At 34.6% G+C, this 23,417-nt stretch overlaps 13 protein-coding genes across 13 annotated transcripts; 9 read left to right on the forward strand and 4 right to left on the reverse strand. All coding sequences in view use genetic code 12, as the record gives it.

Moving 5' to 3' along the window:
• Nucleotides 1-154: 154 nt before the first annotated feature.
• Nucleotides 155-1,963, reverse strand: CTRG_04706 (ubiquitin-protein ligase; the record flags this gene model as incomplete). The annotated part of the gene is made up of 1 exon (XM_002550362.1): nt 155-1,963. One exon carries the CDS (start codon nt 1,961-1,963, stop codon nt 155-157), a length of 1,809 nt encoding a protein of 602 aa, XP_002550408.1.
• A 326-nt stretch (nt 1,964-2,289) lies between these two features.
• On the reverse strand, nt 2,290-2,586 carry ELC1 (elongin C; the record flags this gene model as incomplete). The annotated part of the gene is made up of 1 exon (XM_002550363.1): nt 2,290-2,586. One exon carries the CDS (start codon nt 2,584-2,586, stop codon nt 2,290-2,292), a length of 297 nt encoding a protein of 98 aa, XP_002550409.1.
• Nucleotides 2,587-2,804: 218 nt separating this feature from the next.
• VPS16 (tethering complex subunit) lies at nt 2,805-5,657 on the forward strand (the record flags this gene model as incomplete). The annotated part of the gene is made up of 1 exon (XM_002550364.1): nt 2,805-5,657. The coding sequence occupies one exon, from the start codon at nt 2,805-2,807 to the stop codon at nt 5,655-5,657; it is 2,853 nt and encodes a 950-aa protein (XP_002550410.1).
• A 48-nt stretch (nt 5,658-5,705) lies between these two features.
• Nucleotides 5,706-7,055, reverse strand: CHL4 (Chl4p; the record flags this gene model as incomplete). Its single annotated transcript, XM_002550365.1, has 1 exon — nt 5,706-7,055. One exon carries the CDS (start codon nt 7,053-7,055, stop codon nt 5,706-5,708), a length of 1,350 nt encoding a protein of 449 aa, XP_002550411.1.
• Nucleotides 7,056-8,747: 1,692 nt separating this feature from the next.
• TUS1 (Rho family guanine nucleotide exchange factor) lies at nt 8,748-13,103 on the forward strand (the record flags this gene model as incomplete). Its single annotated transcript, XM_002550366.1, has 1 exon — nt 8,748-13,103. The coding sequence occupies one exon, from the start codon at nt 8,748-8,750 to the stop codon at nt 13,101-13,103; it is 4,356 nt and encodes a 1,451-aa protein (XP_002550412.1).
• Nucleotides 13,104-13,808: 705 nt separating this feature from the next.
• CTRG_04711 (uncharacterized protein) lies at nt 13,809-14,291 on the forward strand (the record flags this gene model as incomplete). Its single annotated transcript, XM_002550367.1, has 1 exon — nt 13,809-14,291. The coding sequence occupies one exon, from the start codon at nt 13,809-13,811 to the stop codon at nt 14,289-14,291; it is 483 nt and encodes a 160-aa protein (XP_002550413.1).
• A 644-nt stretch (nt 14,292-14,935) lies between these two features.
• On the forward strand, nt 14,936-15,745 carry CTRG_04712 (uncharacterized protein; the record flags this gene model as incomplete). Its single annotated transcript, XM_002550368.1, has 1 exon — nt 14,936-15,745. One exon carries the CDS (start codon nt 14,936-14,938, stop codon nt 15,743-15,745), a length of 810 nt encoding a protein of 269 aa, XP_002550414.1.
• Nucleotides 15,746-16,386: 641 nt separating this feature from the next.
• On the forward strand, nt 16,387-17,148 carry FMA1 (Fma1p; the record flags this gene model as incomplete). The annotated part of the gene is made up of 1 exon (XM_002550369.1): nt 16,387-17,148. One exon carries the CDS (start codon nt 16,387-16,389, stop codon nt 17,146-17,148), a length of 762 nt encoding a protein of 253 aa, XP_002550415.1.
• Nucleotides 17,149-17,394: 246 nt separating this feature from the next.
• On the forward strand, nt 17,395-18,159 carry CTRG_04714 (SDR family oxidoreductase; the record flags this gene model as incomplete). The annotated part of the gene is made up of 1 exon (XM_002550370.1): nt 17,395-18,159. One exon carries the CDS (start codon nt 17,395-17,397, stop codon nt 18,157-18,159), a length of 765 nt encoding a protein of 254 aa, XP_002550416.1.
• Nucleotides 18,160-18,376: 217 nt separating this feature from the next.
• Nucleotides 18,377-19,219, forward strand: URA6 (bifunctional uridylate/adenylate kinase; the record flags this gene model as incomplete). Its single annotated transcript, XM_002550371.1, has 1 exon — nt 18,377-19,219. One exon carries the CDS (start codon nt 18,377-18,379, stop codon nt 19,217-19,219), a length of 843 nt encoding a protein of 280 aa, XP_002550417.1.
• Nucleotides 19,220-19,424: 205 nt separating this feature from the next.
• ESS1 (peptidylprolyl isomerase) lies at nt 19,425-19,958 on the forward strand (the record flags this gene model as incomplete). The annotated part of the gene is made up of 1 exon (XM_002550372.1): nt 19,425-19,958. The coding sequence occupies one exon, from the start codon at nt 19,425-19,427 to the stop codon at nt 19,956-19,958; it is 534 nt and encodes a 177-aa protein (XP_002550418.1).
• Nucleotides 19,959-20,035: 77 nt separating this feature from the next.
• Nucleotides 20,036-20,401, reverse strand: CTRG_04717 (uncharacterized protein; the record flags this gene model as incomplete). Its single annotated transcript, XM_002550373.1, has 1 exon — nt 20,036-20,401. One exon carries the CDS (start codon nt 20,399-20,401, stop codon nt 20,036-20,038), a length of 366 nt encoding a protein of 121 aa, XP_002550419.1.
• Nucleotides 20,402-20,474: 73 nt separating this feature from the next.
• APE2 (metallo-aminopeptidase) lies at nt 20,475-23,324 on the forward strand (the record flags this gene model as incomplete). Its single annotated transcript, XM_002550374.1, has 1 exon — nt 20,475-23,324. The coding sequence occupies one exon, from the start codon at nt 20,475-20,477 to the stop codon at nt 23,322-23,324; it is 2,850 nt and encodes a 949-aa protein (XP_002550420.1).
• Between the last annotated feature and the right edge of the window lie 93 nt (nt 23,325-23,417).

Consider the following 23,417-nt stretch of genomic DNA (forward strand, 5'->3'; position numbering starts at 1 on the left):
TTTTTTTTTTCCTTTTTTTGCTTCATCTTCTTCTCTGTTCCTGTTTGATCGTGAGACTGGGGCTATAGAAGGTAAACGATAACACCAAAAATAGGTCAAAAACATTTAGAAATACTAGAATGTGTATGTACATAATAAAACTCGTTACTCATCATTATAAATCAATAAAATATGCATCGGAAATGTCACTGTACTTGTGTTTCTTGTAACAGTAATGACATTTAAAAACCTCCATTCCTTTCTTAGACAATTGCCAAATACTATCTCTTAAAGCCAAGTGTTGACAATAGTTCAAAATTACCACCTGGGTTTTAGATGGATTCTCCACTACATATTTCCTTTTCTTTATTATATTATCTTCCCTTATAGTAGTTTGTACTAACGTTTCAGTAATAGGAATAGACTGCTCTCGGGATACTGGACAGATAAAAATAGGATGATACTTGAACAAAAATCGGTTAGAATCCGGTAATTGGAACGGTAATTCAAATTGATATGGAGCTACTAAGTTTGCCATTTGATGTTCCGCATGACTAGAACCACTATTATTTGAAGATGATTGGCCAGTGTGTTCTTCATGAACCTTTTCATTAGATATTGTCTTCAACTTTTTCAATTTCAGTTGTATTTGGTTGTATTTATAGAAACTTGGTAAGTAAAGGTGACCAGCCAAAATGCTTTGGAATAATGAGGAATCATTTGATAATTTCAAATCCTTACAGTACTCAGATATAAATTCATTGGCAAGATTAACAAATAAGCTGTTATTTTCATGAATTTTTTCAAAACTGGACAACAATTCCCCAACAAATTGTACTTCATTACCGTGATTTGAACTTCTTTTCTTTTGTTCATTTTCCAAATGGAACCCTTGCTTCATTTTTGAAATAAAATTCTTAACAGTAGCAAGCATATGTTTCTTTGAAAAATCATCGTTTGTGTCTGTATCCTTGTCTGTTTTAAATAATAGCAATGTCATCAACGGCGAGATTTCATTGATGTAGTCCTTGAAAAACCTAGCAAAGTTATCTTTGGAATATAAGTATGCAGCTAATGCATCATCTAATGTAAATGACGAACTCTTACCATTTAATAATATTGTAAACTGAAGCATATGAAACTTGAACTCAATTTCATTCATGGAATCAAACTGCGCAACTGACCCAATAGAGGTTTGTGATTTTATTGTACCAATATTAGTCTCTGCCAGCGAGCCACTGTGATCACCAGAGTTTAAAGCAATTCTTTCATTGTATTTCTCATCAAACCAGCTTAACGCCATATTCAAATCATGATTATTGACAATATTGTCCACTATCTTATTCAAGATGGCAAATTTCTGAGACAACGACTCATCAATCACAATTGGTGAATCCAGTGGTAATTCTTTTAAAATTGATGGAACAATATCACATTGTCCCACTTTCAACAAATGAAGAATTATTGATTTAATTAGCTCCTCTCTATTTTCCGATTTAATTTTCTTCAATTGTAACTCGGATGATAACGCGGAGTCAACATCATTAGAAATTAATGGAGCCGTATTTCCATTAGAAGGGTTAATTTCATGCTTGACACCAGAAAAATTACTATCGGGATAGCTATTCAATAACAATGGATATGTATAAGCGTCATCTAGATCGATGTTGAATCGGTTGTTATTGAGAATATTCTTGGTGAATTTATTGTTGGCGGAGTTGTATGATTTTAATCGCGATATCGATGACTTGTACCATTTATCAGATAGCTTTGGAAGTTGATCCAATGATGTCCTCATCTTTCCCGTTGTAGTAGTCGTTTCTCCGTTTTCTTCTTTCTTAATTTCTTCCACCAAATCAGACTCAATTGATCTTAATTCTGTAAGGAATTCATTACAGTCTTGTAGCAAGTCGTTCAAATTGTCAGCACCTGATTGATTGAAAGTGGTGACTTCAGATGTTAAAGTGTCCAATAAACTCGTCATGATGATATAGGGGCCTTAATTCACTATTAAGGATAGAGTATTAAAAAGTGGGTTGTAAAGACAAAAAAAAAGAAAGTGATAAGGAAACACCAAAAAAAAGAGTGCCAGAAAATTTGTGTGGGAAAGTGAGGGAGTATAGTATTGTAAAAAGTACGGCCCCTATATGACATTGTTGTTTTATTTTTCTGTTTTTGTAAGCATTGGATTCCAATCCCACCCCTTTATACAATTAAAACCACACCTCTACATATATGTAACCTAATTCAAACCATATGAATTGGTTATGGCTTTTATACATCTCTTATTTATATTGGGTCGTATTCCAACTATATATCCAAATAATCAGCCTGCACTAGCAACTCTAATGCCAAGTGTGTTGGTATATCAAACTCAGGAATATCTCTACCTTCGGCAACCAAATCTTTATACTTATAATGATAATACAAATACTCCACAATACACTCTAGTATATCACCATACATGTCTAATCTAATCTTACCAGTTCTACCTTCTTCAAATCCCTGAGAGTTTCGTATGAATGATGATATAGATGCCACCTCTTTTAATACGATAAACTTAAAATTATCTGACGATACTAATGTAATATATTCCTTTGAAGACATTTGTATGGTTGTAGATAATATATAGTGAATGACGAATAACTCGACTGAGACACGTCTAATGAATAGGAATCAATGGTAATTGGTTTACCAAAGGAAAGAAAAAAAAAAAAAATTAAAAATACGCTTTGGCTTACGATAAAGTTCGCCCTGCATTTGTTTTTCTGTCCGAAACAATTTTCTTTACCTGAACAACAACTATACCATTCTACCAATTATCAATGCCTCCCAATCCAAGTTTCAGTTGGCTGAAACTACAGAATGTCTACTATAATATAAGAACATGCTACGAAGATTTAAGTTGGTCCATTGACAATTTATATTCCAACTACATTGTGTCTTTTTCTCCAAATACTACATTAATAGCTATTGCGTCCAAGAATATCCCACATCCTAATCTAATTGAAATATACTCCAATAGTGGAAACAAGATATGGTCTATTGTGTATAATAGCAGTCATGATGATTATATAGAAAGTTTCCATTTTACCAGTGATGAAGATTTGATTATTTTAATGAACAATGGAAAATACAGACACTACTATGATTTAATGGGTAACTTCAACGAGCATAATTTCTTGGAGAATTTGTCCAAGATGGATAACTTGAATAACAATAATGACGAAAATAGTCAGATTGATTCAGGATTTAATGGCACAAGAGTGATTACAAACTTGGAGAACAACGAAACAGAAGAGATTGTGGAAATATTTGAAGCTAAAACGTGGGACCAATACTTGATTGTTAGATTAGACGGAAGATTGATAATTACAGATTTGAATAAAGCTATAAATTATGAAGTGCCTTTGAAGTATTATAATTCTGGGGATATTAAAAGCTTCAGCGTTCAAACAAATCCGAATCTCGACAAGTTAGAAGAAGCACTAATTTTGCAAATGGGTTACAAAACAAGTATACTTTCTATAAACGTCGATTTTGGGCTAAACAATTTTGAAATCATTGACCAAGAGTTGACAGATGGCCCCTTTGATACTATTTCAATTTCCCCTAGTGGCCAATTAATCTCATTGTTCAACAAGCAGTTGAAGAAGATTTTCGTTATAAATAACCGATTCGATCAAGTCTTATTAGAATATGATACTTCAAATGAAAGTAGTTCACCATACCAAGTTGAATGGTGTGGAAACGATGCAATTGTGTTGTCCATCAAAGATGAGATCAAGATTATTGGTCCAGGGCAACAATCTATATCATTTTTCTACGATATTGAAGATGACGATGATTTTGATTTAGATAATTTATTGATAAAAGTCGATAGCAAAGAGAAAGACTCAAAGAAAAATGACGATTTGCTTTTCACAATTCCTATTTTCCAAAGCTGTGTTGATGGTTTGAAAATTGTTACTACTAACAAAGTCCAGTTTTTGAGCAGAGTGCCAGAAACCAGTGTACAGATGTATCAAATAGGGTCAAGTTCTCCAAGTAGCATATTACTGGATTGTGTTGATAAGTTTTCTAGTAACGCATCAAAAGCTCATGGGAATATGGCGTTATTAAAAGCTGATGAAACTTTGTTGACAGCTATGAATGATTGTCTTGAGGTTGCATTAGACGAGTTTGCGCCAGAGTGGCAACGACGAGCCTTACAAGCAGTATCATTTGGTAAGATTTACTATGATGACTATTTTGATGCAGATAAATATTTGCAAGTACTTACTGCGATAAGAGTCTTGAACCAAATTCGTTCCCCAGAACTTGGTCTATTCCTAACATACCGTCAAATAGAGGATATGGGTGGTTGGGATCAAGTCATAAAGATGCTTTTACGAAGAAGTCAACATGATTTGAGTTTGGAATTCATCGACAAACTAAAATTGGAAAATGTTAGGCCATTGGTACATATTCATTGGTGTTGTTATAAAATCCGTAAAGAATTGGACATGCTGGATTTGGAATTATTTGAAATTATCAGTGAAAGATTGACATCACTAACCAAGAATAGAGTTAACTATATATCAATGGACCAAATTTCAGATATTGCTTATGAAGAAGGAAGAAATATGTTGTGCAAGTTGTTGATAGAACTAGAACCTTCTGCTACCAAGAAAGTGAACAAGTTGTTAGAAATTGATGAAGAGCTGTTGGCATTAATCAAATCATTTGAATCTGGGAACTACAATTTATCTATCTTGATTTTATTGTATTTGCAAGATAAATTGTCAATTTCTCAATTTTTTAAGATCTTGAATCAAAATGAGAATGTATGGAAAGAGGAAACAATAACCAAAGAAACCTTGAACAAGCTAGATATAAATTTGTCCAGAACAGAAAATATGGCAGTAACAGGGGATGTAATTGGACATACATGGCAAGAATCTATTGGTAAGCAATCAACCCCTCAATTATTAGAAACTTATCTTAAACATGAGGATAAAGTAAATGAATTGAACTTGATTAAATTGCAAAATTTTAGACGCGAAAATCATTCAACCGGAGAGTCGTATCATGATGCTTATAAATCATTATTGACCAAAAGCACAAATCGAACTTTGAACAAGAGAACTTCCAAGGCTTTAAACAGAGAACTACAAATCTTGGAATTACAAAAGAAACTCAGTGAAACTTATTTAGCAGATTTTTATCAAGAAAAGTCATTACTTGATATTCTTGCTCGATTGATTACAATGAATCAGATAAAACAGGCCAAAAAAATTGTTTCAAATTTTCAAGTGGCCCAGGAAAAGTTCTGGTATCTTGTATTGAATATATTAATGAAAAGGAAAGAATTTGACCAAGTGTATGAATTTGCATTTGGATCTAATGATGCAACTGTTGGGAAATCACCTATTGGATTTGAACCATTTGTTGAATTGGGACTTCAAACACATGCACCACCAAGTCATATTAGCACTTATATTAAGAATTGTGTCAAGTACAAATATGACGAAAAGGTTAGGATGTATGTTAAAAATCAAGACTACGAAGCTGCTGCATCTGAAGCGTTCAAAAACAAAGATATCGACATTTTAAAGAATTTACAACTGGGAATTCCAAATTCTAATACACTGGCAACCAGAGTAATAAATAGTTATATACAAAAACTTGGCTACTAGAGCTATATATATATATATATATATAAAAACTACAATCAAAAGATTTAATTACCGTTTAATAAAAGTACCATCTATGATATCACCAAATGATGCCCCTTCTTCTCCAGTTAACCAATGAGGGATTTCTTCTGGATTTAAGATCATCTTATCTTGTTCAGTTGTTCGTACTGATAATTCATGTAGACCACCAAAAACGTCTGAACCTGTGATTTTGAAACGAATAGACGTTCTTCCATCATCATTAAGACCTCTTTCTAATCTACTTGACTTGGTATTTTCCCTAATCGTAAATTCGGTATATTGTATAGGAGCAATAGAATCAAATTCAGTGTCATCTTTTCCATGATAATCTTGACCATTCAGTGATTTATTATCTCCATTATTCATCAGCAGCACATTTCCTGTTATCGTACCTTTAAATCTAAGATTAGCTATTTTCTTCAATCTTCTTAATTTAATATCCTCTACATTCTCGTCATCTGACGGAGTTTCTTCTTTTTCTTGTTGTTTGAATACTTGATGGTGTTCAATTGCTCCAAGTGGTAGCATATCAACCGTTCCATCGGCATAAGGAGTCCAGATACCCAAACTATTTCCAAACCTGCTGTTCCCTTTAAGAATATTCATCGATTCAATGGATTTAATTGGGAATTGGTTTTCTGGAGTGAGTAACTTCAATAAATTTTGATGGCTTTGGGGAAGACTTCTTTCAAACACTTGCATTACTATACTATGGATCATGACATCGTTATTTATCGAATGAATTATATGTGGAGAATTCACAAGTATACCAAAAAAATATGGTTTATATGATACAATATGAGGTTTTTGAGTTATATCCATTCCATTCAAATCAAAAACCTGTATTCTAATGAGTATGATTGGTAGTTTTGGATGTTTACAAATGTAGATGTAAGACAAGTATAAATTAGTTAAATTTTCAACCAACAGTTGTAAGAATTGCGATGGATTAATAGTAATAGGTACATTTTCATCATTCATATCTTTCACAGTCGAGTATACCCATGGTGGAGCATTAGTTGATTTGTCAACAATCAATTGACAATCAATTTGTGAAATCTGTAATAAATTCAAACCTTGAGACCAATATTCATAAATTATTTTATCAATAAGTCTACGTTTTGGTATTCGATTAAAATCATTTTGAAATTCTTTGACTTCTTTCAAAATTTTATTGATGAATCCTTGTCGTGTGTATTTAGTAGGTGGTTTTGGTTGTGTATTTTTAAGTTTGGTCCATAGGATTATGAATTGAAGAATGGAGTTCTTTGATAGTCGATCTATGATGTTATACAAAGTTTTGTGATCTAATAGCGGGATGTAAGTATTTGGCAAAACATTCTTATGCTGCCTGGTAGGCTTTCCCAAAACTGACATTGGAGATTTATGGATCGTAGTATTGAGAGTAACGGAGAGAGAGAGAAGATTCAGAATTTCTTTTGTTTACATTTTACCTTTTTTTTTTTGTTCTTCCTGTCTGTTGCTCGTTCGTGTTGGTGTTCCTAAATTTTTAGATTAGGGCCAGAACTCTGGACGCGTGTGGCACACATTTTTTCTTTTTGTAGTTGCCTATAATTGCAATAGATGAAGATTAGTTGGTTTGCATGAAGTCAAAAATAAAATAAAGAAAACCAAATTATCATTGGTAGACATTTCTTTTGAACACTTTCAATTAAAGTCATAAATCAACCCATATGAGGTAATGCTTATTTCGTAATCAGGTCATTGTAAACAATTATGATTATAACAGGAAGCACGGCTTACGCACCTTAAATCATAACGAGGACAAATCGTATTATCATTATTATTATTGTTGTTGTTCTTGTTATTGTCCTTGGTTGCACAGTCCCTTTGATGGCTGTTTTCTTGAATTGCTGTTTTCTTTTATCTACATATTGTTCCGGTTTTTTTTGGGTTTAGATGAAATTTGAGATACTGGAATAAGTTGCTGTCCATATGCATAATTCCAATGTTATCTCAGAGTCGAACATCTGATTGGTTCTAGAATTGAATTGGATAACCTATAACATGAACCATTCACATTAAGATGGGACTTTTCAATAGCTCAGAGATACGGGGTCATATACGTTTGGTTTATTAATGATTATTAAAGACTTTATTGTTATTGTTCTCCACTCCTACAAACTTTCTGGTAAAATTTTGAGCTGAGCCCCGATATTGTTTTATTATCAGCTTTTTATTATTAGGCTTTTAGAGTATTTAATTACATTGTTGCCCATTTCAACAATAATCGTGTGGAGGTTCGTTGCAGTAATCACTTTTTGCAAATCAAAATCAAAGGGTCGTAATTTTTTTTTTGTTTTAAAAGGATAACAACAAGGATCAATCACGTTTTTATGTGATGGTTTCATTCCTCGATTACATAAGCAGTTTGACAGAATAAAAGGAGACAAAATTATTCAAACTTTGATACATATAAAATATACTACAGCGTAAAGATGGGATGGGAACTGGTCGCATCAATAATAACGAAAGCAGCAGCAACAGAAAAATTACAAAATGATGATTACAGCCAAAAGTTTGAAACAATTTGTGCAAATATTTATTTCTTTCTTTTTTTTTTGGTATTCCGCAAGCGTACAGAAGAACGCCTACTCTAATTACACTAAATATCAGGATATCTCCAGTTTTTGTATTAATAACCATCACTAACTGTTCCAATCAACCAAAAGATTTCCTTCTATCATATTTATTTGGTTGTTTTCCAACCGAAATTCAACTTGTCTGTTCGTTGTGTGTAGTCTTTTTTGTATTTTTATTTTTTTATTTTTTTTTTTTTGTTTTAGTAATTGTTCACGGTTAGTGTCGATTTTCAAATATAATTTTTTTTTTTTTTCTTTTTCCAGAGAATAAACAACCACCGGATAGTGACATACTACCAATCGTAACAATTACCCATTTCCTACTGTGTATTATCAACTAGTTTTTTTTTTATTTATTAGTCCTTTAATTCTCCCTCCTTTTTCTTTCATTATAAATCAGCATCCATTCATTAATTGTTTTGTATCATTACCGTATTTTGTATTATTTGTTGCTAATTTCCATCTAATGCCTAACGAACCAATCAAAAGATCCTTAAGGAGGAAACCCCCTCCACTGGATGTAGTGGACTCATCGGATATCTATCTTTCAAGTTCACCTGAACAACAACCACAACAATTTGAATTTTTTCATAGTTTCAATGCAACCCGAACTCAATTGCCAACACCGAATTCGCCGCCAAGTCATAGACCCGTTCCACCAGTGACAACTTCATCCCAAAATATTGGACCACAAATCTCAGCTTCATCACCAAATTATAGACCCCCAATCCCTACTACATCTCCTCCATCAATCCCTGTACTGGTACTAGATCCTCGTATCCTGAAAAAACCATCGATCCCTCAAGTAACAGCGACACCGCCGAGACCGGTTAACCAATCGGCTAATTCTTATTCTAGTGATTATTCTTTTGAAGAATCGTTCATATCAGTTTCAGACTCAATAAGGCCAAAAGGACCAAAACAAATATGGGAATACGAAGACGATGAATATGATGGCCAGAACAACAGCTTACTTACACCAATCAGAAATACTTCCGTCAGTAGCATCGACTACAAGTCGCGTCCAAGGGCATACCAACAAATTTCATCTGCTTCTAAATCGGATGCATCCATTGTTACTGCACCGTACCCTACAGAAGATACATCCCAATCAACACTAGAGTCTTCAGTACCATATCCAACTACAAATTTTGAGGAATCACTTGCTGAATATCATGAACCAAATTTGGGATATACATTTGGTGTTCCATCTCCATCCCAAATTCGGACACAAGAGATCATAGATAAAGTTGTTGCTGATAGTTCTCCCCAGATTGATGATGTTCCTGATTTAACGTCAAACAGAAATCTGATTAATACGATCAATTCAAGAAACGACCTGTGGACCTCACATTCTCGAACAAATCTGGTGAATTCATATAATAAAGTGGACTATGGCGCTGGTGGTACCCCCATATTACCAATTAATACGTCACCATTGGGATCCCCACCAAAACCCAACCTTCGGCATTTGGCATCGAGAAACTCACAAACGTTTTTCTACAACAAAACCTCACCAAAAAGCAATAGAATGAGTTATGGTCTGGACCTGTCGTATAGTAGATCTCCTTCACCTACGAGACCAAATGTGGATCGAACAAAAACAGTATCTCTGGGTTTTACGTACAGAGAAAGTGAATATTCTGAAATAGCTGATGGTTATAATGAATTTGGCATTGAACAGGGCCCAAGTTCTAGATGGAACTCCATACACCTGAGAGCTACGTATAATCATGAAACTGATAATCTATTTTGGGATGAAGAACTACAAGGAGAATCTGAATCTCCTGCAACGGAGTATTTTGATTATGCAATGTTGCCAGAGTTACCTTTCACACAACCGGTTGTCCCCCCAAGACCTGCAAAGCTCCCAATGGTACCAGCACTGAAGCAAGAGGAAGAGTTACCCGCGTTACCATTGGTGTTACCAGAATTGCCATTTAGTGCTGCTTTCTTGCAATCACAGCATTTCGAAGTGTGCACCAGGATCTGGTCACTTTCTGAACTTTTCAAGTGGTGTTTGAAGTTGAGGATATGGCTACGTGATCTGACAATCTCAGGAACTGAATTGAAGAAAGCATTGAGTGGATTGTTGGCTTTCCATCGAAGAGACACTCCTTTGGATATTGTCAGCAGTAGTGCTAGGGTGGTTTTTGACAATTTCGTTGCATCTGGTGCTATTTCATTAGTGGAAGATGTTGAAGCAGAAGGCAATGACAAGATGTTTGTTGTAATGAACGAGTGTATTTATGTGAATGGTGTTTTACCTTTGCTTACAGAATGTTACTCCAATTTTGCCCATACTAAAGAAGTAGAACAATCAAACATGACATGTTACTCAACATGCTGTACGTTGAGTAAGTCCATGAATTTGGAACGTAAAATGAGAAACACCAACATCAAGGACATTGTTTTAGAGAATGACTGGGCTAGTCATTGGCGCTTAACGGTTGATCATCTTCATGCTATTGATCCTGCACTTAGTAAAAAGCAATCGTTGATCTTTGATTTGCTAAGATACGAACAAACCTTCATTCAGAGGGCAAAGTGTTTTGTGGAAATTGTTGCACCCGAGTTTATTAAAGCTGCTAGAAATTATCTTGGTAAAAACAGTACTAAGATAAACAATTTTCAACAAGATGTTGTCAGTACTGGGAAACAAATTGTTGACATTCATCAAAAAACTTTGTTTGAACCTTTGTTAAAAATCTTAGTTGCTGAAGGAAAATTTATTCACGATTTGATAGGTATTGGTAATGCATACAGTCATTGGGCATACGAGATTAGACTGCCATTAATCAAGTACATGAGCTGTATGCCAATGATTCAAGAACTTTTAAACATTTCCACTTTGAAGAGTTACGTTGACAAACAAATTGGTAATCTTCCACGTGTGAAGGATTTGAAAGTAAATGTTGGTATTCTTTTTATTAGTACTTTCAGTTCAAGATTCTTACAATTACCATTACAATTGCATGATATTTATAAAAAAATTGACGAGAATGATCCGGGATATATTGCCATGCACAAGGCAGCTGATGAAATAAAACAATTAAGTGCCCGTATCAATGATACCAAAAAATCAGCTGATAATTTATATGCGTTGAACAACATTAAGAACCAGTTGGTATGGAAAAGTGGATTACTTCAAATAAATTTGCATTTGAATTCCCCTAATAGAAGATTTGTTTGTCGTGGAGATTTGACAAGGCGAAGTGACTTGAAGAAGCTTCAAACATCCAACTTGGATCATATTATATTACTTGATAATTATATGTTGATCACCAATAGATCGAGAAATAAATATGGAGACCCCGTGTATAAAATAGTTGAAGATCCAATCCCAATTGAATATTTAATAGTAGAAGAAAAGAATGCAAGCAGTGGAACACTGCCAAATGCGGGACTTACATCTACGGTTTCTCCAATGTCTCCGAATAGGTCACCAATTCCACCATCTAATGGCAAAATGACTGCCAATGAAGAAGACGAGGACGATGCTGATGCCTTTCAAATTAAGATAAGATATGCTGGTAGATCTAAACGAGCATACACATTTTCATGCAAAAGCGAAAGGGAACGTAATGGATGGGAAAGTTACTTCCTTGCAACAAAGGAGAATCTAGGAAAGAGATTGCAAGCTTCTAACCCATTTAGAGTGGAACCTGTTTCGAATACTGTATTTGGATATGAATACAATAATCGTGTCACAAAATTGCAGTTAATTGCTCCATTTGATCCAATTTATAATGTATGTGAAGACTCGGTAAACAAAATGAAGAAATTAAAGTTATCCTATGACATTTACAACCCACAATTATCTAGAAACAGGATTGTTTTCAGCAAAATACAGTGTATGAGTACTTTTGAGTATGACTACTTGAAGTACAGTCTTGTTGCCCTTGAAACAGGTTTGTATATGTGTTGTGCTCAAGGAAGATGGAAGAAAATTCTCGGTGGTGCGGACTATATTCAAACATATGTTGATAGTGACATTGGTATCGTTATTGTGTTGAGTGATAAGTATTTGAGATATTATCCAATACGTCAAGTCATTAATGTTTATAAAGAGGTAAAGCTGGATCTTACTGGTATATCATTATCTAAAGATCATGTGTTGTTTTTTAAAATGGGTCGTCATAAGAATGTTAATATGTTGTTTTATGCAAAAAAGAAGACAAATGGAAGTATTCACTTTAAAGTTGTGATTCCGCAGTTGGATAATTCTGGTATATTTAGCAGGTTCAAGGACCATGCTAGGTTCTATATTGAAGCTGAGTGTTATGGTATTTCCATATTCAATTCTTCATTTGCGGTGCACACAAATAAGGGTTTTGAAATTTTGGAATTGGACAAATTGATTCCAAGCTCTGTGCCTGAATTACCACCACCAAGTGATGCAGATAAGAAGAAAGCCGATCCTTATGCGACAAGGAAAAGCACCTCGGCTCAAGCTTCACTGGTTGACACGATTCGGAAATTGCTAAATGCTAATTATAAACCAATGGGGATGTTTAAATTGAGCAATAACAAAGAGTTTTTTTTGGTCTACAGAGAATACGCTATATTCATCAACAAGCATGGTAAATTATCAAGAGATTCTATCATTCACTTCAAAGCACAAAGTGTATATTTTGACAATAATTACTTGTTTGTTGTCAATGACCTGTTGATTGAGATCTGGCAGATTGGTGATCAGCCAAAGATTGCACAAGTGATCGTTGGTAAGGATATCAAACACCTTGGAGATAATGGTTTTACCATGGCTAATCCTTTAGTTCCTGGTTTACAATTGGTTATTAGATTAGCTAGTGAAAAATAAGTCACGTACAAAACTAGGTATAGGAATGTGTACAATTCAGGTTTTTTTTTCCTTGTCATTTAAGTTATTTCATGACATTACAAACCCTGGTTTGAATTTGAGTTTTCAGTTAGTAATAATAAGAATTAGTAATGTAGCAATAATCTTATGGATAATGTGTAAAAACTTTATCTCCTAATTTGCGGGTTTTGGCAATTTGTAAGGGAATGATGATTTTGCGCGTTATTACACATAAACCCAAGATCCAAGGTGCGACAGATAAAAATATCTGCAAGAAGCTCAATTTTAGCACAATTTCCCTTTCGGAACGATAAGTTTGATTTCATTAACAATTAACAATGGCATCATCGGTTGGCAGGTCAAAAAATATTTTTATATAGGAGAGTGAAAAGTTTCTTCTAATTCGTTTCATTATACTTTTTCTTGACTTTTCTATTGGTTTTCCATTCTTTTATATATATATATATATATATGTATGTTAGTGACTGGATCATTAAGTTATGAGCTTGGTATTTCCTTAATACAAAAAATATAAGAAAATCACCCTTTAAATCAAAAACCATTCAAAGACAAAAAAAAAAAATCAATTATTGGGTTAATTTTCATGATCTTCTAATCACCACTCCATACCCTTTCTCAAAAATTAGATCAACCATTCATTCAATAAAAAGTAAAAAGATCCCTTAACAACGTTAGGTCAAAATCATGAAGAATATAAATTGGGCAAGTCCGTTATTTACTGTAATTCAGGAGAATACGATAATCACAAGTTCATATCACCAATATCCTCAGAAAAAGTCCATTCTAAAACCTCCAAGAACAGAACCTTTCCCATTTGTAGAAGAAATAATAGAACCATCATCTGAAAATAAGAAATCTTCAACATCACCACCTTCATTGCATTTGAAACATAAACCAAATAAAGCATGGATCATTATCTTAGACTTGTTGAAGTTTTTATTCGCCAATAAAGTAGCTACATATATCACCAATCTTATTGTCACTTTTATAGGATTAACCGCAATTGGAATGCTACGACTAATTGTCAATAGTGGTAAAGTATTGTTGGAAATTAATTATTCCCTGATAATTGAATTTTTCCTGTTATTAAACCCAACTTGTGATCATTCAGCAATTACTACCGGTGTTACAAATAGTTTTTCAAAAAGAAGACGATTAACAGATTAGCACCATTGATCAGATTCATGTGTGGAGGCGTTTGCAACTATATTTTTTTTTTTTTTGTTCATTTGTTTGTCCCTTAATTTTTTTTATCGGGTTAAACTATCAACGGATATATTCTTTTTTGGTTTTGCAAGTTTGATATTATTTTCACAATTCAGTTAACGGATTTATCCAAATTAATCCGGTCATTTTCTTTTTATATTTTACTTTGATTTTTTCATTCATTTACAGTGTATTTGGATTCTTTATTCATATAGAATCTGGAGTGTAACAGGCATATTAATAGTAACGATGCATTATATATAACGTGTTGGAAAGTACCAACGGTGTAGTTTTTCTTCTACTGTGTGTCCCTCGGTACCAAGTATGCTTAGTGCGGAGACTTCGTAGTAGTCCGCGCGCCCCCCCCCCCCACTACGGTTGGTGGATAAAGGATTACTTTAAGATTACCCCGTATTTTTAACCACACACGAATTTAGTTAGTCGCGCCAAAAACCAACAGAGAAAGAGAGAGAAAAAAAAATCATAGAAAGGGAAGTACAGTATAAATACTCCAGAATTGCTTTATTTAATTACTCCACCTTTATCATTCTTTTTTCTCCCTTTTCTTACTTGTATCCACTATCAAGAAGTTATATACAGACACAATGGTTGAAGTAAACACAGAAGGAAAGATCGCCGTCGTCACTGGTGGTACTAGAGGTTTGGGATTATACTGTGCTGAAGCTTTGGTTTTGAATGGTGCTTCCACAGTTGCAATTACTTCAAGAAAGAAAAAAGCATGTGATGAAGCAAAAGCACATTTGGAGAAATTAGCTAAAGATAATGGAAAATCCACCACAATCATTTCATTCCCAGCTGATCTTGCTGTTGAAGAACAATGTGAAGCATTCTATAAGTATGTTGCTGAAAAAGTAGATAAAGTTGACATTTTAATAGCTAATGCTGGTGCCACCTGGGGTGCAGCTTTAGAAGATCATCCAGTTTCAGCCGTTAAGAAAGTTCTCGATTTGAATGTTGTTTCTGTCTTCCACACCATCAAATTGTTTGTTCCATTATTGGAAAAAGCAGCAACTAAGGAAGATCCATCAAGAATCATTCTCATGTCTTCAGTTATCAGTCTTACTACCAATGATGTAGTTGGTGTTTATGGATACTTGAGTTCAAAAGCGGCTGTGTCTCACTTGGGTAGAAACTTGTCTGTTCAATTTGCTCCAAGGCATATCAATGTCAATTCAATTGCCCCAGGTTGGTTCCCTTCTAAAATGGCAAATGGTTTAATTGAAGCTGCTGGTGATATGATTGTTGAAACCAATCCAAGAGGAAGATTAGGTGAAAAAGAAGATCTTCAAAATTTGTTGATTTTCTTGTGTTCCAAGCAATCTAATTACATTAATGGTGTTGTTATTCCCCTCGATGGTGGTGCCCACAATAACGCACCAGCCGCCCATTTCTAGATTATTATTACTGTTATTGGTGAGTCATAAATATTACACTGTGTGTAGAATTCTTTTTATTCTTTTTAATTTAGGTGGTTATTTACTTTGTACCTTTATTCATTTTGAATATTCCGAACGCAAAACAGGATAAACGTTGGGTATATGTTTATAGAACTATAACTATGATGGGCCTTTGTTAATGCAACCCCCCAGTATGCCATTACCAACCTTCCTTATGCATAAACAACGGTGGTTCTCTTTTTGGATCCCATATCGTCCATTTTCGTTAGTTTGTCGCTGTTGTAATTCATAAGCTTAATCGGTTTTCGATTCGTTTTTTCCGAATATTTTATTTCTTTTGAGTGCTTGATGCAATTACGAAATTCCACCAGCTTAGCCACGGAACATTTGCTTCCAAAAAAAAAAAATAGTACACAAAACTTTTTACCCTTTAGTCAATACATACTACCGGACGGTTGAAAATTAGAATCAAACTCATATGATGCATTCCTGGCATCCCATCTGCATAAATAGAGTTAAAGAGAAGAAGAAGTAAAAAAAAAAAGATCATTCATTTACGTTACTTTTTCTTTCTTATCTCATCTACTTTTTTTTTTCTTTCTTTATTATCAACGAATATATTCTATAATCAAATCATAATGTCCCACGTTACTCTTGTTACAGGTGCTTCCAGAGGTATTGGTAAAGCTATTGTTGAAATCCTTTTAAAAAATGAAACTTCAAAAGTTGTCATTGTTGCCAGATCCCAAGCTCCATTAGAAGCTCTTCAACAAAAATACTCTAGCGATAGAGTTGCATTTATTGCTGGTGATATCACTGCTCCAGAAACTTCCAAAAAAGCTGTTGAATTGGCTATTTCTAAATTTGGTCAATTAAATGCTGTTATTGCCAATGCTGGTGTCTTGGACCCAATTGGTCCAATTGAAACCACCGATGTTCAAAAATGGAAACAATTATACGATATCAACTTCTTCTCTGTGGTTGAATTGATCAAACAAAGTTTACCACACTTGAAGAAAACCAACGGTAAAGTTATTGGTGTTTCTTCCATTGCCGCCTTTGTTGAATTCAGTGGTTGGTACGCTTATGGTTCTTCCAAAGCTGCTTTGAACCACTTGATGCTTTCTTTGGCTGCTGAAGAAAAAGAAATCCAAGCTATTGCTGTTGCTCCAGGTGTTGTTGATACTGAAATGCAAGTTGAAATCAGATCTGTTCACGGTAAAAACATGAACCCAGATAACTTCCAACAATTTGTTGACTTACACGAAGGTCAAAAATTAGTTCCACCTGAAGCTCCAGGTACTGTTTACGCTAACTTGGCTTTGAAAGGTTGGCCTGCTGAACTCAATGGTAAATACTACGATTTCGACAATGAAATCCTTAAGGAATACCAAATGTAAATACAACTGCCGATAGTTTAGAAATAGAATTATTTATAGAATAAAGTATAGATGGAATGCAAAACAATCATTCTTCAGTTTCAATCAAAAATCCAAAATCGGATAAATCAGAACCAACAAAAAGAAAAAAAAAATGCGACAAACTAAAAATCAGAGATATAAGATCGTTCAAGTTTCCTTCGTTCAATATCTTCTTTAGTTCGTTTATAATCTTCACAAACGTAAAATTCTTATCATCAAAATAAAATGTCGTCCCATGTATCAATTGTGACTGGTGCCTCAAGAGGTATTGGTAAAGCAATTGCCGAAATCTTATTGAAAACTCCTACTTCCAAAGTAATTGTTATCGCCAGAACTCAAGCTCCATTGAAAGCATTAGAAAAACAATTTGGTTCAGATAGAGTTGGGATTGTCACTGGTGATATAACAGATCCACAAACTTCAAAAAAAGCAGTTGAATTAGCAATTTCTAAATTTGGACAATTGAATTCCATCATTGCTAATGCTGGTGTTTTGGAACCTGTTGGATCAATTGATTCCATAACTGTTGAAGAATGGAAGAGGTTATTTGATATAAATTTATTTTCTATTGTTGAGTTGATTAAACAAAGTTTAACCCATTTAAAGAAAACTAATGGTAGAGTACTTGCTGTTTCATCTGGTGCATCTACAAAACCATATAGTGGTTGGTATGCCTATGGATCATCTAAAGCTGCATTAAATCATTTGATCATGTCCTTGGCAGCAGAAGAGAAAGATATTCAAGCCATTTCAATTGCACCTGGTGTTGTTAATACTGAAATGCAAGTTGATATTAGGGAGAAATTTGGAAAAGGAATGAGTGCTGAAGGTTTACAAAGATTTATTGATTTGCATGAAAAGAAACAATTGGCTGCACCGGAAGAACCTGGAACTGTTTATGCTAATTTGGCGTTGAAAGGCTGGCCACAAGAATTGAATGGTAAATACTTAAGATATAATGATGAAGTTCTTAAGAGTTATCAGGAATAAGTATAGGTGAATAAATAATAGTACGTTCAGTGAACTTGATTAGATCTGAAATCTTTTATGTTACCAATAGACGTGAAAAAAAAGAAATTCAAAACACGAATCGTGAACTAAACCAAAACCAAAGAAAAAAAAAAAGAAAACGAAAAATTTATTTCCCACCTTTACCTTACCCAATCAGAATCACAGTCCCTTGACTTCTGTACACTTTCATTCGATAATGTTTCCAAGACAAACATTTGTTGCTAGACAAGTTTCTAGAAACTTTGTTAAACAAAGAATCACCACTCAATGTTTTAGAAGATTCAATTCTACCAAATCTAACCCTACACCTCCAACTGGTGGATTCTCCAAAGGTAAGATCCTTTTGATAGTAGGTGCCTTAGCTGTTGGTTCTACTATTGCAGCTTCAATGTTGGATAAAGAAACCCCTAAATCAGCTTTTGAACCAAGTGAAACCAAACAAGGTCCCGAATTTGCCGATGGTAAAGTTTCAGTTATCTTTGTTTTGGGAGGTCCTGGTTCAGGTAAAGGTACTCAATCCGACAAATTGGTTAAAGATAAAGGATTTGTTCACTTATCAGCAGGTGATTTGTTGAGAGCTGAACAAAAAAGACCAGGATCAAAATATGGTGAATTGATTGCCAAATATATTAGAGAAGGTGAAATTGTCCCACAAGAAGTAACTGTTGCATTATTAAAACAAGCTATTCAAGAAAACTATGCTAGTGGTAACACCAAATTCTTGGTTGATGGGTTCCCAAGAAAAATGGATCAAGCAATCACTTTTGAAGAAACCATTGCCAAGTCTGCTTTTACTTTATTCTTTGAATGTCCAGAACAAGTCATGTTAAATAGATTATTGGAAAGAGGTAAGACTAGTGGAAGAACTGACGATAATATTGAAAGTATCAAGAAAAGATTCAAGACCTTTATTGACACTTCTATGCCTGTTGTTGACTACTTTGAAAAACAAGGCAAAGTTGTTAAAGTCAGATGTGATGAACCAGTTGATGTTGTTTACGGTCATGTCAAAGAAGCATTAAAATCTAGAGGTATTTAGACAATATGTATAAATTTATACATTATTATTATTATTATTAGATATTAGAGGTACTATTTTTAAGTCGTGTAGTTATGATAAAATTCCTGTTGTGCTGCGTTAGGCAAAAAAAAAAAAATAGAGAAAGCACTGCTGGAATTTGAAGGGACAATAAATTTGTCATCATTCTACTTGACCAAATCAATTTAGCTATCAAATCGTCATAATGTCATCTACATCTACAGGTTTACCTCCTAATTGGACAATTAAAGTCTCTCGTACACATAATAAGGAGTATTTTTTAAATCAATCAACAAATGAATCCTCCTGGGATCCACCATATGGTACTGATACTGAAGTGTTAAATGCTTATATTGCAAAATTCAAGAACAATGGATACAAACCAGTTGTCAATAAAGATGGACAAGTTAGAGTATCACATTTATTACTTAAACATAATCAATCAAGAAAACCAAAATCATGGAAATCTCCAGAAGGTATTACAAGAACTAGAGATGAAGCAATACAACAAACCAAAAAACATTTGGCTAAAATAAAGAATGGAGAAGTCAAACTTGGTGATTTAGCTGTTACTGAAAGTGATTGTAGTTCTCATGAAAGAGGTGGTGATCTTGGATTTTTCAGTAAGGGACAAATGCAACCACCATTTGAAGAAGCAGCATTTAATTTACACGTTGGTGAAGTCAGTAATATTGTTGAAACCAATAGTGGTATTCACATTCTTCAAAGAACAGGATAATCTAAATATTATGGATATTAAGAAATAAAGATAATATGTAGACAATATATACACATTGATCAGAAATCAAGATTAACTTAACGAATTGGTCTACGGCGATATTTCGATTTGTAGAAATAAGAATAGGTTTGTATCTCAATGTCCATATAACCCAACGGCTTTAATTCAGGTCCATGGCACAAAAATCCACGAGCCAGCTGGCACGAGAACCATTTGCCGTATGAACCAATACAATTTTTCCTTCTCTGGTTCGCTGGGAAGAGAGCGAAGGGGAAAAAAAAAATCTTGGTGTGTGCGCAAAGTTTCAAATTCCATAGAAAATAAAAAATTTTGGAAAAAATCGCTAACAAGCGGATTTTATATATTCTAAGGAGATTCAATTCATATTGGTAGACAATAAAAAAAACTACGGTCCTATTTGACATAATTATAGCTAATTGCATTAGATCTTGCCGTAGACTGAAGTGGCCTGCTCACCCCCTCCCCTTGTCTTGTATATATACTTAAAATTGTGAAATGTTTAAACGGTTAGTGACTCTCGCTGACACTGCCCAAACTGTTTCCTGGAAACAAAATCAATTCCTGATAATCAGAAATTTGGGCACACACGCACTCGTTAGGCACAACATTCCTCGCCAACAATCGACACGAAATTCTACAAATAAATTGCCATCTCCCCCAACTTTTCACACAAGTTCCTTTTTTTCGATTAAACAACTCCAACAAAGGTCCCATTATTGTTCAATGTGCCGCCATACTGATTCCGCAGGTAATTCTGCTTCAATTGTCCCTGCAGACCGTGAAGTCTTGCCAACCAACGTTAAACCATTACATTATGATGTTACTATGGAACCAATTTTTGAAACTTTCAAGTTCAATGGTGAAGAAACCATTGAATTCCAAGTTAACGAAAGAACAGATTTCATTACTTTAAACACTTTGGAAATTGAAATTCATGAAGCTAAAATTGAAGATATTGAAATTAAGAATATTACTTTTGATACTGACAAGCAAACCGTTACTTTCAAATTTGATGACCACTTGCAAGCTGGTAAAACTGCTAGATTATACCTTAAGTTCACTGGTGAATTGAATGACAAGATGGCTGGTTTTTACAGAGCTGCTTACCAAGAAGATGGTAAGACCAAATATTTGGCCACCACCCAGATGGAACCAACTGATTGTCGTAGAGCTTTCCCATGTTATGATGAACCAGCTGCTAAAGCCAAATTTTCCATTTCCTTGATTGCCCACAAAGATTTGGTCTGTCTTTCTAACCAACCAGAAAAGGAAACTACTTTACTCGGTGATGACAAGAAAAAGGTTTCTTTCACTGTTACTCCATTGATGTCCACCTACCTTGTGGCTTTTATTGTTGGTGACTTGAGATACATTACCAATGACGACTACAGAGTTCCAATTAGAGTTTATGCCGTCCCAGGATCTGAACACTTGGGTAAATACTCTGCTGATATTGCTGCTAAGACCTTGAAATTCTTTGACAGTAAATTTGACATTCCATACCCATATGACAAATTGGATATGGCTGCCATTCCAGAATTTAGTGCCGGTGCTATGGAAAACTCTGGTCTTGTTACTTTCCGTTCTGTTGATTTGTTGATTGACGAAAACAACACCAATGTTAACACCAAACAAAGAGTCACTGAAGTCGTTATGCACGAATTGGCCCATCAATGGTTTGGTGATTTGGTTACTATGGACTTCTGGGATGGTTTGTGGTTGAACGAAGGTTTTGCTACCTGGATGAGTTGGTACGCTTGTGATGCCTTGTTCCCAGACTGGAAAGTTTGGGAATCCTATGTTTCTGATTCTTTGCAACATGCTTTGTCCTTGGATGCCTTGAGATCCTCCCACCCAATTGAAGTTCCAGTCAAGAGAGCTGATGAAATTAACCAAATTTTTGATGCCATTTCTTACTCCAAGGGTTCTTCCTTGTTGAAGATGATCTCCAACTGGTTGGGTGAAGACGTTTTCATTAAAGGTGTCTCTAACTACTTGAAGAAACATAAATGGGGTAACACTCAAACCTCTGACTTGTGGGAAGCTTTGGGTGAAGCTTCTGGAAAGGATGTTGTCAAGGTCATGGATATCTGGACCAAGAACACTGGTTTCCCAATTGTTAAAGTTGAAGAAACTGGTAACGGTGAAATTAAGGTTACTCAGAACCGTTTCTTGGCTACTGGTGATGTTAAGGAAGAAGAAGACAAGACTTTATACCCAGTTTTCTTGGGATTGAAGACCAGTGAAGGTGTTGACGAATCCTTGGTTTTGGACACCAGATCCAAGACTTTCAAAGTTGCAACTTCTGATGATTTCTTCAAGATTAATGCCAACCAAACTGGTATTTACAGAACTGCATATGAACCATCTCGTTGGAACAAACTTGGAGAAGCTGGTGTTCAAGGTAAGCTTACTGTTGAAGACCGTGTTGGTCTAGTTGCTGATGCTGGTTCTTTGGCCTCCACTGGTTTCATTGAAACCTCCAGTTTGTTGGACTTGGTCAAATCCTGGTCCAAGGAATCCAATTATGTTGTTTGGAATGAAATCTTGACCAGAATTGGTGCCATTAAAGCTGCTCTTTTGTTTGAAGATGAAGCTACTCAAGATGCTTTGAAATTCTTCACTAGAGATTTAATCAGTGCCAAATTGAATGAAATCGGTTGGGAATTCACTGGTAAAGAATCCTTTGCTGAACAACAATTGAAATCATCCTTGTTTGCCTCTGCCGTTAACGCTGATGAACCAAAAGCTGTTGAATATGCTAAAGAAGCCTTTGCTAAATTTGTTGCTGGTGATAAACAAGCTGTTAATCCAAACTTGAGAGGTTCTATCTTTAACACTGTTGCCAAATCTGGTGATGAAAAGACCTTTGACCAATTGTTTGAAATTTACTCCAACCCACTGGCTATCGAAGAAAAGATTGCTGCTTTGAGAGCTTTTGGTAGATTCTCTAAACCAGAAATCTTGGACAAGGTCACCGGTTTGTTGTTGAACACTGAAATTGTCAAACAACAAGATGTCTATATTCCAATTCAAGGTTTACGTGCCACTAAATTGGGTGTTGAAAAAACTTGGGCTTGGTTGTCTGGTAACTGGGATAAAGTCTATGAACTTTTCCCACCAGGTTTGTCAATGTTAGGTTCCATCGTCACTTTGTCAACTTCTGGTTTCACCAAAGCTGAACAAAGAAAAGAAGTTGAAGAATTCTTTGCTTCTAAAAACACCAAAGGTTTCGACCAAAGTTTGGCTCAATCCTTGGATATGATCACCACTAAAATTAAATGGGCTGACCGTGACTCTAAAGCTATTTACAAATGGCTCGAAGCTAACGGTTACACAAAGTAAGTTACGAATTTTGTTCTTTTCAAATTTTAACTCTCTTAAATAGTCATGTAAATCTGAGTTAAATATAAATATGTTAATAATTTTATTTTTTGG

This window comes from Candida tropicalis (assembly GCF_000006335.3).
Source record: "Candida tropicalis MYA-3404 genomic scaffold supercont3.6, whole genome shotgun sequence".
In the NCBI taxonomy this organism is placed as follows: Eukaryota; Fungi; Ascomycota; class Pichiomycetes; order Serinales; family Debaryomycetaceae; genus Candida; species Candida tropicalis.